Source organism: Amblyraja radiata, chromosome 30, assembly GCF_010909765.2.
Source record: "Amblyraja radiata isolate CabotCenter1 chromosome 30, sAmbRad1.1.pri, whole genome shotgun sequence".
Classification (NCBI taxonomy): domain Eukaryota; kingdom Metazoa; phylum Chordata; class Chondrichthyes; order Rajiformes; family Rajidae; genus Amblyraja; species Amblyraja radiata.
In genome coordinates, this window is record NC_045985.1 from 10,086,955 (window position 1) to 10,104,728 (window position 17,774).

Consider the following 17,774-nt stretch of genomic DNA (forward strand, 5'->3'; position numbering starts at 1 on the left):
ATCTATTGCTTTAATTCTTGAAAAAGATAAAGACCCTACTGAAGTGACATCATATAGACCTATATCACTGTTAAATGTAGATTCCAAAATTCTTTCAAAAAATATTAGCTATGCGATTGGAAAATACTTTACCACAAATTATTTACGAAGATCAGACAGGTTTTATTAAAAAATTGTTACTCATACTTTAATGTTAGGAGATTAATGAATATTGTATATACAGCATGAAATAAAACTCCAGACTGTGTCATTTCACTTGATGCTGAGAAGGCATTTGATAGATTATCATGGGAATACTTATTCAATACACTTGAAAAATTTAAGATTGGTCCAAAATGTATCTCTTGGATCAAGCTGATATATCATATACCTCAAGCTTCTGTACTTACCAGTAAACAGAAATCCCCTTTTTTCGGGCTCTTTCAAGGTAATAGACGGGCTGTCCTTTAGTGTTTGATATCACTTTGGAACCTTTGGCCACCGCTATTAGGTAATCCCCTAATATGTTTTGGTATTGTTGGTGAGAATAAGACACATAAGCTATCTCTCTATGCAGATGATCTGTTATTATTTATCTCTAACCCAGAAAAATCTATTCCTGCAATAGTAGCACTACTTAATCAATTTAGTAGTTTTTCTGGTTATAAACTAAATCTTAGTAAGAGTGAGCTTTTTCCATTAAACAATCAAATTTCGAATTATGGACAGTTTCCATTTAGATTGGCTACCGACTGTTCTACTTATTTAGGCATTAAGATTACCAAGAAACACAAGGATCTATTTAAAGCCAATTTTATTAATGGAAAGTAATTTTTGACACTATTTCTGTAGTTTTAGGTATTGATTTACAACCTCAATCTATTACTGCAATTTTTGGGCTACCAACGTTAGATTCTACTTATCTGTTCCATTCTGCCCAATTACCACATTAATTGCCAGATCTATTTTATTTAATGGGAAAGACTCTAATCCTCCTACCACGTTTCATTGGTACTCTGAAACGATATCATGTTTAAATTTAGAAAAAACATTAGGAGTGATATTGTTGAACCCTTGGTTAAATTTGATAGGACTTAGGGAAGCTTTATTCAACATTTTCACACAATATAAACTGTCCCCTCTCCAACCGTTATAATTCTTTTACCTTTATACGGTGGGACGGACTTGATGACAAACAGGGACTTAAATTGTTGAAATTCTTTGCAGCCCAGATTTTGTTTTGCATTTAGGGGGTTTTGTTTTCTTTTAAACTCTTAACTATATTTACATGGAGACCGGGAGGTCTATACCCAATGTGTATTTTGACACTGGACTCATACTTGGGTTATACCTGTTATTAATGTAATCCTGATCCCTATGTATCAATATCACTGTTGTGTTTATCATTATTGGGTTTTTTTGTGTTTTGTTTTTGTTTTTGAAAAAAATTAATAAAAAGATTTAAAAAGGAACATAGCCGTGCTGTCCTCCACTTCTGTAGGCTGCGTCCGGTCCACGTGCTCGGCCTCCTGGAGCAGCGCCTGGTCCAGCCGGGCCCCAGTCTGCTGCGGGGCCTCCAGCGGCCCAACCCCCCGTCAAGGCCTTTTAGCCCCTTCTGCAGCCGGTCTGCGCACCGGCCCTCCCTCCCCTCCAGGCGGGTTTCCAGTCAGCGGTACCCGGTACCTCTAGTCCAGAGGTCGGCAACCTTGTTCTGCATAGGGGCCAGGACGCATGTCTGTGAGCAGATGGCGGGCCACATGTAATCACGTGTACACATGGATCCTGCCCCGGATGGCAGGCATCAAATCACATGTACAAAGAAGGTAGACAAAAACGCTGGAGAAACTCAGCGGGTGAGGCAGCCTCATGCAATCCTTGCGTGTCTCATCCGCTGAGTTTCTCCAGCATTTTTGTCTGCCTTCGATTTTTCCAGCATCTGCAGTTCTTTCATAGAAATTAGGTGCAGGAGTAGGCCATTCGGCCCTTCGAGCCTGCACCGCCATTCAATATGATCATGGCTGATCATCCAACTCAGTATCCTATACCTGCCTTCTCTCTATGACAATAAACCCACTTGAACTTGAACTCCATACCTCCTGATCCCTTTAGCCACAAGGGCCACATCTCACTCCCTCTTAAATATAGCCATTGAAATGGCCTCAACTACCTTCTGTGGCAGCGAATTCCAGAGATTCACCACTCTCTGTGCGAAAAATGTTTTTCTCATCTCGGTCCTAAAATACTTCCCTCTTATCCTTAAACTGTGACCCCTTGTTCTGGACTTCCCCAACATCGGGAATAATCTTCCTGCATCTAGCCTGTCCAACCTCTTAAGAATTTTGTACGTTTCTATAAGATCCCCCCTCAATCTTCTAAATTCTAGTTTGTACAAGCCTAGTCTATCCAGTCTTTCTTCATATGAAAGTCCTGCCATCCCAGGAATCAGTCTGGTGAACCTTCTCTGTACTCCCTCTATGGCAAGAATGTATTTTCTCAGATTAGGAGACCAAAACTGTTCTTAGCCGAATGGCGTACTCCTGCACCTATTTTTTAGGTTTCCTCCTCCCCTCCCCTGCATTGATTGCAGCTTCTGCCTCCCCTCCCACCGTCCAGTCTTGAGTTCCTCGTCTTTGGGATGCATGGGGAAACCCACGCGGTCGCAGGGAGAACGTGCGAACACCACCTGGACAGCACCCAAAGTCAGGATCAAAGCCGGGTCTCGGACACTGGGAGACAGCAGGTCTACTCTCTACACTGTGTGCTGCCCTAGAACCCTATTCCACAAGATGGTGCAGTGGAAGCTATATCCATCTCTCCCCCATCCTATTCTCCGACCAGCCTGACTGTCCCCCTGGTTATATTTTACTTTGTACACCTCATTGTCACCTTCACCTCAGCCAACAATGACCCATTCTACATTTTCCTTGAACTTTGTCCCCTTTGATCTTGCGTTTCACACCTTACCCTTCCATATCTCCGTGTCTCCCTCTCCCGACTCTCAGTTTGAAGAAGGGTCTCGACCCGAAACCTCACGCATTCCTTCTCTCCAGAGATGCTGCCTGTCGTGCTGAGTTACTCAAGCTTATTGTGTCCATCTTGGGGGAAACCTCCAGATGTGGCGCCACCCCTTCCTGTCCTCACCACAGATGCCGCCTGACCCACGAGGCCCTCCAGCACTTTGTCCCTTTATCCAGAACCCTCCCCCCACCCGCCTGCAGATCTACGCTAACACACAACACAAGATAAGACACAAAAAGGTGGGGTAACTCAGTGGGTCAGGCAGCATCTCTGAAGGAACAGAATAGAAACATAGAGAATAGGTGTGACACATGCCCCTACCCTGCCACAATGTCACAGAGTGAGTCTAGAAGTGTGAGGGGGGACCTCATTGAAACATACCGAACAGTGAAAGGCTCGGATAGAGTGGATGTGGAGAGGATGTTACTTAGAAAATAGGTGCAGAAGTAGGCCATTCAACATGATCATGGCTGATCATCCAGAATCAGTCCCGTTCCTGCTTTTACCCCATATCCCTCTATTCCGTTAGCCCCAAGAGCTAAATCTAACTCTCTCTTGAAAACATCTAGTGAATTGGCCTCCACTGCCTTCTGTGCCAGAGAATTCCATCGATTCACAACTCTCTGGGTGAAATTGTTTTTCCTCATCTCAGTCCTAAATGGCCTACCCCTTATTATTAAACTGTGACTATTAAACTGTTCTGCCTCCCCTCCCCCCTCCCCCCTCCCCCCTCCCCACTCCCCCCCAACATGGCGAATATTTTTCCTGTATCTAGCCTGTCCAATCCCTTAAGAATTTTATATGTTTCTATAAGATTCTATCAGAATGGGTGACTTTTCGGGTCGAGACCCTTCTTCAGACAAGGACGAGGTGGGACACATGGAGCGAGGTATCTCCCGTTTGGAAGTTTTTTGGTGAATTATTTAATCCCGATCGGCCTGACCTTTGTCCGGGTTTCTGTCTCCAGCCAGCACGTAAACAGGCCATTCGGCCCATCAGGCAACTGCCAGCCACCCCTCCACACCCATTAACCCACAAACCTGCATGCCTTTGAAGTGTGGGAGGAAACCCATGCAGTCACAGAGAGGACGTGCAAACTCCAAACAGACAGAGATACAGCGTGGAAACAGAACCTTCAGTCCACGCCGACCATTGAACACACTAGTTATCCCACTTTCTCATCCACTCCCTAGGGGACAATTTATTAGTTTCCACTAGTGGGAGAGTCTAGGACTAGAAGTCATAGCCTCAGAATTAAAGGACATTCTTTTAGGATGGAGATGAGGAGAAATGTCATTAGTCAGATGGTGGTCTGTGGAGTTGATCTGTAGAATCCGCCTGTGGAATTCTTTGCCACAGCAGGCAGGCCGTGGAGGCCATGTCAATGGATATATTTAAGACAGAGATACAGTGCCCTCCATAATGTTTGGGACAAAGACACATCATTTATTTATTTGCCTCTGTACTCCACAATTTGAGATTTGTAATAGAAAAAAAAATCACATGTGGCTAAAGTGCACATTGTCAGTGTTATTGAAGGTTATTTTTATACATTTTGGTTTCACCATGTAGAAATTACAGCTGTGTTTTTACATAGTCCCCCCATTTCAGGGCACCATAATGTTTGGGACACGTGGCTTCACATGTGTTTGTAATTGCTCAGGTGTGTTTAAATGCCTCCTTAATGCAGGTATAAGAGAGCTCTCAGCACCTAGTCTTTCCTCCAGTCTTTCCATCACCTTTAGAAACTTTTATTGCTGTTTATCAACAGGAGGAACAAAGTTGTGCCAATAAAAGTCAAAGAAGCCATTATGGGACTGAGAAACAAGAATAAAACTGTTAGAGACATCAGCCAAACCTTAGGCTTACAAATCAACTGTTTGGAACATCATTAAGAAGAAAGAGAGCACTGGTGAGCTTACTAATCGCAAAGGGACCGGCAGGCCAAGGAAGACCTCCACAGCTGATGACAGAAGAATTCTCTCTATAGTAAAGAAAAATCCCCAAACACCTGTCTGACAGATCAGAAACACTCTTCAGGAGTCAGGTGTGGATTTGTCAATGACCACTGTCCGCAGAAGACTTCATGAACAGAAATAGAGGCTACACTGCAAGATGCAAACCACTGGTTAGCCGCAAAAATCAGTTTGCCAAGAAGTACTTAAAAGAGCAACCACAGTTCTGGAAAAAGGTCTTGTGAACAGATGAGACGAAGATTAACTTCTATCGGAGTGATGGCAAGAGCAAAGTATGGAGGAGAGAAGGAACTGCCCAAGATCCAAAGCATACCACCTCATCTGTGAAACACGGTGGTCAATCACCCGATCTGAACCCAATTGAGCATGCCTTTTATATGCTGAAGAGAAAACTGAAGGGCACTAGGCCCCAAAACATGCATAAGCTAAAGGCGGCTGCAATACAGGCCTGGCAGAGCATCACCAGAGAAGACACCCAGCAACTGGTGATGTCCATGAATCACAGACTTCAAGCAGTCATTGCATGCAAAGGATATGCAGCAAAATACTAAACATGACTACTTTCATTGACATGGCATTGCTGTGTCCCAAACATTATGGTTCCCCGAAATGGGGGGGGGGGGGAGCTTTTGTATAAACACTCCTGTAATATCTACATGGTAAAACCAAAATGTATAACAATGGCCTTTATTAGAATCTGACAATGTGCACTTTAACCACATGTGATTTTTTTCTATTACAAATCTCAAATTGTGGAGTACAGAGGCGAATAAATAAATGATGGGTCTTTGTCCCAAACATTATGGAGGGCACTGTAGATAGATTATTGATTAGTTACGGGTGTCAGAGGTTATGGGGAGAAGGCAGGAGAATGGGGTTAGGAGGGAGAGATAGATCAGCCACAATGGAATGGCGGGGTAGACTTGATGGGCCGAATGGCCTTCTACTCCTATCACTTATGATTTTGACCCCAAAGGGGACGATCCCCTTTCCCTCTCCTCTCCCGGTACACTAACACCATCCGACACAACACACCACCTACACACAATTTGTAGTTTTTAACCGAAGCCAATTAACCTGCAAATCTGCACGTCTTTGGAGTGTGGGAGGAAACCCACGCAGGCAGGTCACAGGGGAAGGAACGCACAAAGTCCACACAGACAGTACAGTACAGTACAGTACACCGGCCCCCGGCGCTTCATTCAATGTCCCCCACGCTACCTCCAGTGTTGAGCAAGACCAATTTTATTTCAATACATCCGATCTGTGGCGGGGGGCGGGGGGGGGGGTGAAGAGACTCCCACATGCGTGACTGTGTTGAGGGAAGGGGGAGGACACAAGGGGTGGGGGAGGGTACAAAGATAGTCTACACCGTGCCACCTATCTCGGGCCCTACGGGGACAGATGTCTACCCTACGCCCCTTCCTCTCCGCGACCTTCCATGGGTCTCGATCACGCGATCCCCAGCGACAAATATTTGCCCCCTCCACACCCCCGAATCCTCCTCCAACTCTCTCTCCTCCCCTCTCTAACCTCCCATCCTCTCTCTCTCTCTCCCACCCCCTCCTCAGTCCTCCCCATTCTCCCTCTCCGCTCCTCCCACTCTCCCCCTCCCCCTCCAATCCTCTCATTCTCTCCTCTCCCCTCCTCTCTCCTCTTAACTCTTTTCTACCCCCTCTCTCGACCCCTCCATTCACGAATTAGCTGCGGGATTATCGTGCAAACCTGTGGTTCCGTGCGTCGCATGCAATCTCCCCCCGACCCCTCCACCCCTCCGGGTCCATCCCCTTTCCCCGTTCCCCAGGGCCCGCCTGCTGTGGCAAACCGAAAACAAAAGAAGAAAAAAAAGGTTCCTATTAAATAAATTACAAATGCAATATAAACGTACAGATCTAGTTTAAAAAAGAAACCTCTCCTGTGGGAGAAAGCAAAGGTTCAGCGGGATGGGGGGGTGGGTTCAGTTCGGGGAGGGGGGCAGACTTGCTGGGGGTCGCAGGGCGGTTGAGGGAGGGGGTGAGGGGAGGTGCGAGGGAGGGAGGGGAGTGGGTGGTCCAGGGGGATGGTGATGCGTCCCCCCCCCCCTTCCCCCCTCCCCAGTGCCTCTGCCGCCGGGTCATTTGTGGGGCAGGTGGGGGTGCCGGAGGGTGGGGTGTTTGGGGCTGTGGGCCGGCTCTGGGGGGTGGGGTTTGTCGGGGGGACCCCCGGGCTTGCTGCTGGCCCCCCCGCCAGCGGGCCCCGCACTAGCAGCTCCCGGGAAGGGCTTCTTGTGGCCCCGCAGGCAGTGAGCGTTGCCGCAGCCGCCGTTCTCCTCTTCGCTCTCCGAGCTGCTCTCCCCGAACGCTCGAGGCTTCTCGTAAATGCAGCAACCTGCGGGGGTAGAGAGAGAGAGAGAGAGAGAGAGAGAGAGAGAGAGAGAGAGAGAGAGAGGGAGAGAGGGAGAGAGGGGGGGAACCCCGTTAGAGATCAGCCTACCCTCGACATTACGCACCATTACAACACCATCCTGGCCATACACTCATCTCCCTGCTGCCTTCAGGTAGAAGGTACAGGAGCTTGAAGACTGCAACAACCAGGTTCAGGAATAGCTACTTCCCCACAGCCATCAGGGCATTAAACCTGGCTCGGACAAAACTCTGATCATTAATAACCCATTATCTGTTATTTGCACTTGATCAGTTTATTTATTCATGTGTGTATATATATATATATATATAAAATGGTATATGGACACACTGATCTGTTTTGTAGTCAATGCCTACTATGTTCTGTGTGCTGACCCCAGAGTGGAGGGATCCGCGGGATTGGGGGGGCTGGGGGTTGGGGAGGGGACCGGCGACCACATGGAGGGGTGGGGAGGAGGGGTCCATGCGGGGCAGGGCAGGGAGGTCCAAGGGATGGGGAGGTGGAGGGGAGGGTGGGGAGAGGGAGTGGGATGGGGGGGGGGGGGGGAAGAGGGGTCCGCGGGGAGTCCACAAGGGGAGGGGGGGTTCACGGCCGGGGGGGGGGGGGGGGGGGAGGCTTACACTTGGAGGAGCGACGGCCCAGATGCTCGTTGTCCACAGTGTCACTGGACCACTCCACCTTCTTGTTTGTTTTCCGCTTCCTCAGGCGGATGGTGATGCTGCGGTTCTCCTGCGGGGGGGGGAAAAGAGAGGGAGGCAGTGAGATGTTGACCAGAACCTCAGCGAGTGGATCAACACACCCGCACAGTGTCCACACAGGCCCAGGGGCGGGGGGCAGGCATTGAGACGTGTGTGGATAGAGTGATACAGTGTGGAAACAGGCCCTTCGGCCCAACTTGCCCACACCGGCCAACAATGTCCCAGCTACACTAGTCCCACTTGCCTGCGCTTGGCCCATATCCCTCCAAACCTGTCCTATCCATGTACCTGTCCAACTGTTTCTTCAACGATGGGATAGTCCCAGCCTCAACTACCTCCTCTGGCAGCTTGTTCCATACACCCACCACCCTTTGTGTGTGAAAAGATACCCCTCACATTCCTATTAAATCATTTCCCCTTCACCTTGAACCGATGACCTCTGATCCTCGATTCCCCTACTCTGGGTAAAAACCTCTGTGCATCTACCCGATCTATTCCTCTCATGATTTTGTACACCTCTCTAAGGTCACCCCTCATCCTCCTGCGCTCCATGGAATAGAGACCCAGCCTACTCAACCTCTCTCTATAGCTCACACCCTCTAGTCCTGGTAACATCCCCATAAATATTTTCTGAACCCTTTCAAGCTTGACAATATCTTTCCTGTAACATGGTGCCCAGAACTGAACACAATATTTGTCGGGGAGACTAAGCGGAGGTTGGGCGATCGTTTCGCCGAACACCTCCGCTCAGTCCGCAATAACTTACCTGAACTGCCGGTGGCTCAGCACTTCAACTCCCCCTCCCATTCCCAATCCGACCTCTCTGTCCTGGGTCTCCTCCATTGCCAGAGTGAGCAACACCGGAAATTGGAGGAACAGCACCTCATATTCCGCCTGGGTTGCTTGCATCCGGATGGCATGAACGTTGAATTCTCCCAGTTTTGCTAGCCCTTGCTGTCTCCTCCCCTTCCTTAACCCTCGAGCTGTCTCCTCCCATCCCCCCGCCCTCGGGCTCCTCCTCCTCCCTTTTTCCTTCCTTCTCCCCTCCACCCCCCATCAGTCTGAAGAAGGGTTTCGGCCCGAAACGTCGCCTATTTCCTTCGCTCCATAGATGCTGCTGCACCCGCTGAGTTTCTCCAGCATTTTTGTCTACCTACAATATTTTAAATGCAGTTTCACCAAAGTTTTATACAACTGCAACATGACCTCCCAACTTCTCTACTCAATAGGTACACAAAAATGCTGGAGAAACTCAGCGGGTGCAGCAGCATCTATGGAGCGAAGGAAATAGGCAACGTTTCGGGCCGACGGGGAGGACTGGGGTGGGACCGGCAGGACGATGGGTGGGTACAGGAAAGGGGGGAATGGGTATGGGGGTGGGGGGGATGGGGGAACAGGGAGGGGGAGTTGGGGGTTAGAGGGAGGGGGGATAGGGAAGGACAGGGTGAGGGAGATGGGGGGGATGTGGGAGAGGCGGCACTCACGGTTGGGGCGGGCTGCGTGCTGTCCACCGTCTCGGTGATGGTGGCTGAAGAGCTGGCGGTCTCAGCCATGGCTCCGCGCTCCGGCGCCCTCTCCATTGTCGCCAGGGCTGCCCCCGTCTCTGCCCACCGGCCCTCGACAGCTGCGAGGGGGTGGTGACGGACAGACGGACGGTCGCGATCACTCTCCACAACGCGGCTCCCTGCAGAGTGGGGAACGGCGTTAAAGCAGCGCGACAGCCCCCCCCCCCCCCAACCAAAGCACACGGGGGGGGGGGGGGGGGGGGGCCACGATCACTCCACACTAACCGCCAACCAAAAATCATTTTAATCAACTATCTACACAAAAATGCAAACAAACCCACCACCACAATACAAACTAAAGCAATATATTCTTAAAAATTAAATCACTGTTTCCCCCATCCTTATTGAGGATGCAATCCACAACCCCCCCCCCCCCCCACACCCCACCTCCCACCCCACCCCCCCCACCCCCCCCAATTCCCACCCCACCGCCCCCCACCGCGCTCCCTGAAATCCCCCAGGGCGCCCGTGGACAGTGCATAGTCCCTCTCTCGTGCCACCCAGGCGCGGTTGTAACACCGGAAAAGGGGGCGGGCAGGCAGGCAGGCAGGCAGCTGCCTCGGGCAGAGCCCTCTTCCGCCTGGCGCTGTGACTCACGGATGATGGTCTGCTTGGCCCGGCCCAGGAGCAACCCAACCAGGACACCTTCGGCCCTGCTCCCCTCTACCCCACGCACAGGGGTGTCCGCCCCAGCAGCGGGGAAGACTGTAAACACAGCTCAACAACCCCCCTGCAGCACACTGTCCACCGCGGAACACAAGCTCACAAGTTACAAGGAGTAGAATTAGGCCATTCGGCCCATCGACTCCACTCTGCTAATCAATCACATTAAACAGTCCTCTGTACATCCTGTATTCAGCCTCCCCCGGTTAGTTATAGCCTCTCAGGTTCTGCTCTGTTTGCAATGGGAGCTACGTGTTTAACAACTATAATCTATAGGCCATCATTAAGGCCAAGAAACAGGCAGATGGCGTCACCCTGTGGCGACTCTGCGGCACTGGCACAAACGGATCTCCTTGCACCCATCATAATCATCCAACTCTTTCAAATCACCCATTCAAAGACCCTCAAAATTACTAACAATGCTCTCTTCAATTTACTTTCTGGGCGAGCTTCCTTCCACTGCTTCCCCACTGCTATCAGACACTCAGGGCGGCACAGAGGTAGAGCTGCTGCCTCACAGCGCCAGGGACCAGCGTTCGATCCTCACTACGGGCGGTGTCTGTACAGAGTTTGTACGTTCTCCCCGTGACCTTCGTTGGTTTTTCCCGGGTGCTCCGGTTTCCTCCCGCACTCCAAAGACGTGCAGGTTTGTAGGTTAATTGGCTTTGGTAAAATTGAAAATTGTCCCTAGTGCGTAGGATAGTGCGGGGTGATCGCTGGTCGGCACATTCAGTGGGCTATTCCCCGCTGTATTCCTAAAGTCTAAAGTCTTGAATGGACCTCTTTTAGTTTAGTTTAGAGATGCAGCCGAGTCCGCACTGACCACAGATCCCTGCACATTAACATTATCCCACTCACGCTAGGGACAATTTACACATATAGAAACATAGACGAATAAGTGCAGGAGTAGGCCATTCGGCCCTTCGAGCCTGCACCGCCATTCAATATGATCATGGCTGATCATCCAACTCAGTATCCTGTACCTGCCTTCTCTCCATACCCCCTGATCCCTTTAGCCACAAGGGCCACATCTAACTCCCTCTTAAATATAGCCAATGAACTGTGGCCTCAACAACCTTCTTTGGCAGAGAATTCCACAGATTCACCACTCTCTGTGTAAAAAATAATTTTCTCATCTCGGTCCTAAAAGACTTCCCTCTTATCCTTAAATTGTGACCTCTAGTTCTGGACTTCCCCAACATTGGGAATAATCTTCCTGCATCTAGCCTGTCCAACCCCTTAAGAATTTTGTAAGTTTGGCTGATCATCTAAAATCAGTACCCCATTCCTGCTTTTTCCCCATATCCCTTGATTCCTTTAGCCCTCAGAGCTAGATCTTGAAAATAGAGAAAATATACCAAGCAATTAACCTAGAAACATGCACGTCTTTGTAGTGTGGGAGGAAACTGCAGATCTCGGAGAAACCCCACCAGGTCATGGGGAGAATGTACAAACTCCGTACAGACTCCAGGTCACCGGCTCTGCAAGCGCTGTAAAGCAGCAACTCTATCGCTGAGCTGAGCCACCGTGGCTGCCCTTATATGCTACACTCCCGATCTTCCGATGTATATCATTGCATCCCTTGCACTTTTCTTTTACTTGCACTTTCTCCATAGCTGGAACACCATATTCTGTTGTACTACCTTATGTAAAGTATAATTTTCGCTAAACACAGTTTTTCACAACACATGCCAATAATAAACCAATGCCAAGAGAAGACAGGAGGCCCAAGGAACTGCAGACGCTGGAGTCTTGAGCCAATGTGCTGGAGGAACTCAGCAAGTCAGGCAGCATCTGAGGGCGGAATGGACTGATGACATTTTGATTTCTTTTTGGATCCTTCAGATTGACAAAATATGAATCAGCTGCTCTGCACATTTTGCTTAGGACATTACGTTAATTTACAGGGGAGGATATTTTACAGGGGAGAATTATTTACCAACCATCCCACTTTATAGATTATATTTAGAGCCTGATATTAATTTACAGCTGAGAAAATTTCCCATCTTCCACCCAAGCTATGCATTGTTTACATTAATTATTAGAAAATATTTATTTACCAGCTACCCCACATTATAGGTTATGTTTCAAGCCTGATATTAGTTTATAGGTTAGACCAGTTACAAGGATTCTCCAAACAATACAGGCTGTTTAGATTAATGTGTAAGGGGATATTAGTTTATAGATGAGACCATTTACTAGGTTTCTACATATGTACATGTATCCACAATCTCTTGCCCAGAGTAGGGGAATCTTGGACCAGCGGACATAGGTTCAAGGTGGAGTGGAAAAGATTTAATAGGAATCTGAGGGGGTGGGTGTATGGAACAAGCTGCTAGAGGAGGTAGTTGAGGCAGGGACTATCCCAACGTTTCAGAAACAGTTGGCCAGGTACATGGATAGGACAGGTTTGGAGGGATATGGACTAAGCGCAGGCAGGTGGGACTAGTGCAGCTGGGCACGTTGGGCTGAAGGACCTGTATCACTATCACTTTATTAATGAATAGGGAGATATGAATTCACCAAATATTAATTCACCAAAATTGTTTAGAGCTTGATATTTGATTATTGATGGGAGCAGTTATGAAGTTTCTCCACTCAATACATGCTGTTTAAAGCACAATATAAATGTATAAGGGGACATTAGTATATAGATGAGACCAATTTTTAATGCCTCATTGAATACATTAATAATAATAATAATACATTTTATTTATGGGCGCCTTTCAAGAGTTTCAAGGACACCTTACAAAAATTTAGCAGGTAGAGGAAAAACATATAAGGGGAATGAAATAAATAGTAGAGACATGACTAGTACACAAAGTAAAGACAGAATTCAATTCAAAACACAGTATGAGGCAATTAATGCACAGATGAAAAGGGAGGGGGATGTGGGGCTAAGGATAGGCAGAAGTGAAGAGATGGGTCTTGAGGCCGGACTGGAAGATGGTGAGGGACACGGAATTGCAGATCAGTTGGGGGAGGGAGTTCCAGAGCCTGGGAGCTGCATTGTATTTAAAGAACAATATTAATGAATCGGGGAGGGGTACAGATGTACCAGCTGTCCCACATTATAACGGTCAGAGCCTCATATTATTTTATAGCTTAGAACATTTACTAACTGTCACCAGACAATACATTGTGTTTACAGCAAAGTAGTAATGTATAGATTATGTTTAGAGCCTAATATTAGTTTATAGCTGAGGTTTCTCCATTTAATATGTGGTATTTAAAACACAGCATTAATGTACAGGGAGCTATTACTTCCCCAACTACCCCACTTTATAGACGATGTTTAGAGCATGTTATTAGTTTTTAGATGCCATTAACTAGTAGTCTCGTACAATGCATTGTGTTTAAAACACAATATTAATGCATGGGGGGGGGGCGAGGCGGAATATTAATTTACTAGTTGCCGCACAATATAGATTATGTTTTGAGTGATATTAGTTCATAGATGCAAACATTAACAAACATACTTTATATTTAGAATGTTATTAAGTTATAGATGCCATTTGCCAGCTGTCCACAAGCTATACGTTGTTTTTAAAGCCCAATATTGATGTAATGGGGGGATATTAATTCACTACCTTCGATTTTCCAGCATCTGCAGTTCCTTTTTAAACATGATATTAATTCACTACTGCCCCACAGTATAGATAATGTTCAGTTATATTAATGTAATGCTCATATATTAATGTGCATTAGGTAATGGAAGAGACTATTTAAGAGTTGACCCACACAATACATGCTGTTTAAATCGTGACAATAATGTATATATGGGGGGGGGGGGGGGGGGGGGGGGAGAGATATTTATTTACTGACAGACCCACATTATAGATAATGTTTAAGATTAATATCCAGAGAGGATACTTCTGAATTCCCACTCTGTTGCAGCAGTTTGTAGGAGGGTTTATTTGGAGGGCATCTACCACACACGGTGCCTCAGGAAGGCCGTCAGCATCCATAAAGACTCCTCACACCCTTGTAACGGACTGTTCGAACTACTTCCCTCCAGCAGACGTTACAAGGCCTTCTACGCCCGAACCTCCAGACTCAGAAACACCTTTATTCCCAGAGCTATAGCGGCTCTGAACTGGCCCTGCTGAGTGCCCCCCATCCCCCCCTGGACTGTCTCCCTCGGATGGTCACGTCACACAGCTTATTTATTTATTTTACTTTTCTTTTACATCGGTTGGAAGCTGCATACTAAATATCGTTGCACTGATGTGCAATGACAATAAAAGATATTATTATTATTATTATTATTTACAGCCCTGCCTCCTCCCCATGCTGCAGTGTGTTAAATTGCAGCAGAGGCGGCGGGTCCCTATGGGGAGCGGCTCAAGACCGTTAATCTGAGTCCAATCCAAGTCCTTCCTTGACTGGGTCGAGGTCCCAGTCCCTTTACCTGGGTCCCAGCCCCAGCCCTGTCGGTTATCTGAATCTAAGCCCTTTACCCGAGTCCCAGCCCCGATGTTACCCTGAAGATCAACACAAAATGCTGCAGTAACTCAGCGGACGGGCAGCATCTGTGGACAAGAGGGAATGGGCGACGTTTCAGGTCGAGGCCCTTCTTCAGACTTGTCCTCGGTTTAAGCCAGCATCTACAGCATACTGACAACATTATTCAAAGCATTGTTACATTTCCAGACCACCATCTCTTTCCCAACATCTTAGTCCACTCAGTTTGTATAAACAAAAGAAATCCAACATACAAAGGTCACATACCCCCCACCCAACGAACTTCTACCCATCTTATCTGTCTTTCCTCATATCTCAACATGAGTATAATTAAACGTAGCTCACAGATCCTGAGACGTCTTGCTATCTAAGACTAATATAAACAGTTGTCAGTCGTAAACGCTGAGCCCTTTGTTTTACAGAAGAGCTGAGGAATGTGTCCTCATGAAAAAGCATGTGGTCTGTGACCAAATGGCCTGTAACCTGAGAACGGCCACACTAACAAAACTACTTTTAAATATAGATTATATAAGATACATTTACTACAGAAAATGATATCTACTACAGTCCCAGCCCCGATGTTAACCCTGAAGATCAACACAAAATGCTGCAGTAACTCAGCGGGACAGGCAGCATCTGTGGACAAGAGGGAATGGGTGACGTTTCAGGTCGAGGCCCTCCTTCAGACTTGTCCTCGGTTTAAACCAGCATCTGCAGTTCCTTCTAATTGCGTACAGTTTTGGTCTCCTAATCTGAGGAAAGACATTGTTGCCATAGAGGGAGTACAGAGAAGGCTCACCAGACTGATTACTGGGATGTCAGGACTTTCATATGAAGAAAGACTGGATAGACTCGGCTTGTACTCGCTAGAATTCAGAAGATTGAGGGGGGATCTTATAGAAACTTACAAAATTCTTAAAGGGTTGGACAAGCTGGATGCAGGAAGATTGTTGCCGATGTTGGGGAAGTCCAGAACAAGGGGTCACAGTTTAAGGACATGGGGGAAATCTTTTAGGACCGAGATGAGGAAAACATTTTTTTACACAGAGAGGTGAATCTGTGGAATTCTCTGCCACAGAAGGTAGTTGAGGCCAGTTCATTGGTTATATTTAAGAGGGAGTTAGATGTGGCCCTTGTGGCTAAAGGGATCAGGGGGTATGGAGAGAAGGCAGGGATGGGATACTGAGTTGGATGATCAGCCATGATCATATCGAATGGCGGTGCAGGCTCGAAGGGCCGAATGGCCTCTACTCCTGCACCTAATTTCTATGTTTCTATGTTTCATATATACCAATTTCTAAAACACCTCTATCCATCTACCTGCTATAAATATTATGTCGGATTTTATTTGTAAATACATTTTAATTTATATCTATATCAAAAGTAAGATCTTGACCACTTCCGATGTTATTCCGCCCTTCTATCTCCACCTATTCCCAAACTCGCCTTTACGCCGCTGTTGAATTCCGCACCAACACCGCTTGTGTCACGTTGTTACTCGGGGGGAGTTTAGGACCCGGGGGAGCCCGGAGCTCAGGACCCGCCGCCCACCCGCGGCTGCTGCTGAACCCGCGGGAAGGGAGATTGTTTCAAACTTTATATTTTCACTAAAGTAATTTCTGTTCCGTTGCCGGACGCGGTTAACGCGTTAAAATGAACGGATCGACAGACAGACAGACAGCTCTGATTTAAGTTGCTGTTTATTTCACTCTTCCCACATTTACATTTTTTTTACACACCCGGAGCGGAACCGGAGCAGATTCTCAGCCAGTTTCCATCCCGAGTCTCGAAGAAAGAATAAAGTTTCTCCGTGAATTTATTCCCAGTGAAGGTGTGGAGATGGGACTTGGTGTCCGCGTCGTAAAATGAAACTGTCCCGGACTCGTAACTGAGATAAACTCCCACCCTCCCGGGGATGGGACGGGCGGGGAGACAGGATCGAGGGGAGGTGAATGCATTAAACACGTCATCCCACCGCCTGATGCTCCAGACTCCAGTCTCCGGGGTCAGTGTGACCGGTCTCTTCCTCTCCACAGACTCTGCGGCGACTCCCAAACTCCAGCGCTGACTCCCCGCCACCTCCACCTCCCAGTAATGTCTCCCCGATGTGAATCCCTCCGATCCCAGCACACACGTACTGTATGTAAACCTCTTCCCGGAGTCAGGGAGACTCCTCTCGGTCCCGGTCCGTCTCACCCTCTTCCGATCCTCAGACACCTCGAGCAGCGCATGCGCTGTTTCCACATCCAGGGTGACGGAGACTGGGGGGAGAAGCAGAGAATCAGAGAGTCCCCGGGGGTCGGGGGGAGACTCGGGCATCGCGGCCCCGGGACAGAAGCCGCTCGGCCTCAGGCACAGGCGGACTGACAACTGAAACCGTGTCCGGGATTTAACATCCATTTGAATTGAATCCTTTATTTGTCATTCAGACCTTTCGGTCTGAACGAAATGCTGTTGCCTGCAGCCATACATGTAATAATAACAAAACACAATAAACACAAATTAACATCCACCACAGTGAGTTCACCAAACACCTCCTCACTGTGATGGAGGCAAAAGTCTTAGAGTTACTGTCTCTTCCCTCCTCTTCTCCCTCTGCGCCGAGGCGATACCCCACCGGGCGATGGCGGCCCGGGGGGTGGTCGAAGCTGCCCGCAGCTGTTGCAACGGGTGCTCCGGAAAACAGGCACCAGCCTGTGACCTGCGAGCTCCCGACATTGTCCTCCACCGGCCCGCGGCCGAGCCCAGGATCAAGGTCGCCGCCGCCTCAGCCGCCGTAGCACCGTCTCCGCTCCGCTCCGCACTGGGCCGCCCACAAGGCAGCGTCTCAGCCCCGCACCAGGCTGCTCACACGGGAGCACCTTCCAGCCGGTAGCCGTACCGGCCGCACAGGAGTGTCTCAGCTCCGCACCGTCCGCCCTCACCGGAGCGCCGAGTCGTGCCGCTACCCGGACGTCGCCACAGCTCGAAGACGGCCAGCCTCGCGTTGGTGAGTCCTGGCTGGCTCT

At 48.4% G+C, this 17,774-nt stretch overlaps 1 protein-coding gene across 1 annotated transcript; it reads right to left on the bottom strand.

The window, feature by feature from the left end:
* Window positions 1–6,961: 6,961 nt before the first annotated feature.
* Window positions 6,962–9,782, bottom strand: LOC116989866 (E3 ubiquitin-protein ligase PPP1R11-like). The gene is made up of 3 exons (XM_033047440.1): window positions 9,559–9,782; window positions 7,997–8,105; window positions 6,962–7,340 (listed from the first exon to the last, which is right to left on the bottom strand). The coding sequence occupies exons 1-3, from the start codon at window positions 9,652–9,654 to the stop codon at window positions 7,087–7,089; spliced, it is 459 nt and encodes a 152-aa protein (XP_032903331.1). The 5' UTR covers window positions 9,655–9,782; the 3' UTR covers window positions 6,962–7,086.
* Between the last annotated feature and the right edge of the window lie 7,992 nt (window positions 9,783–17,774).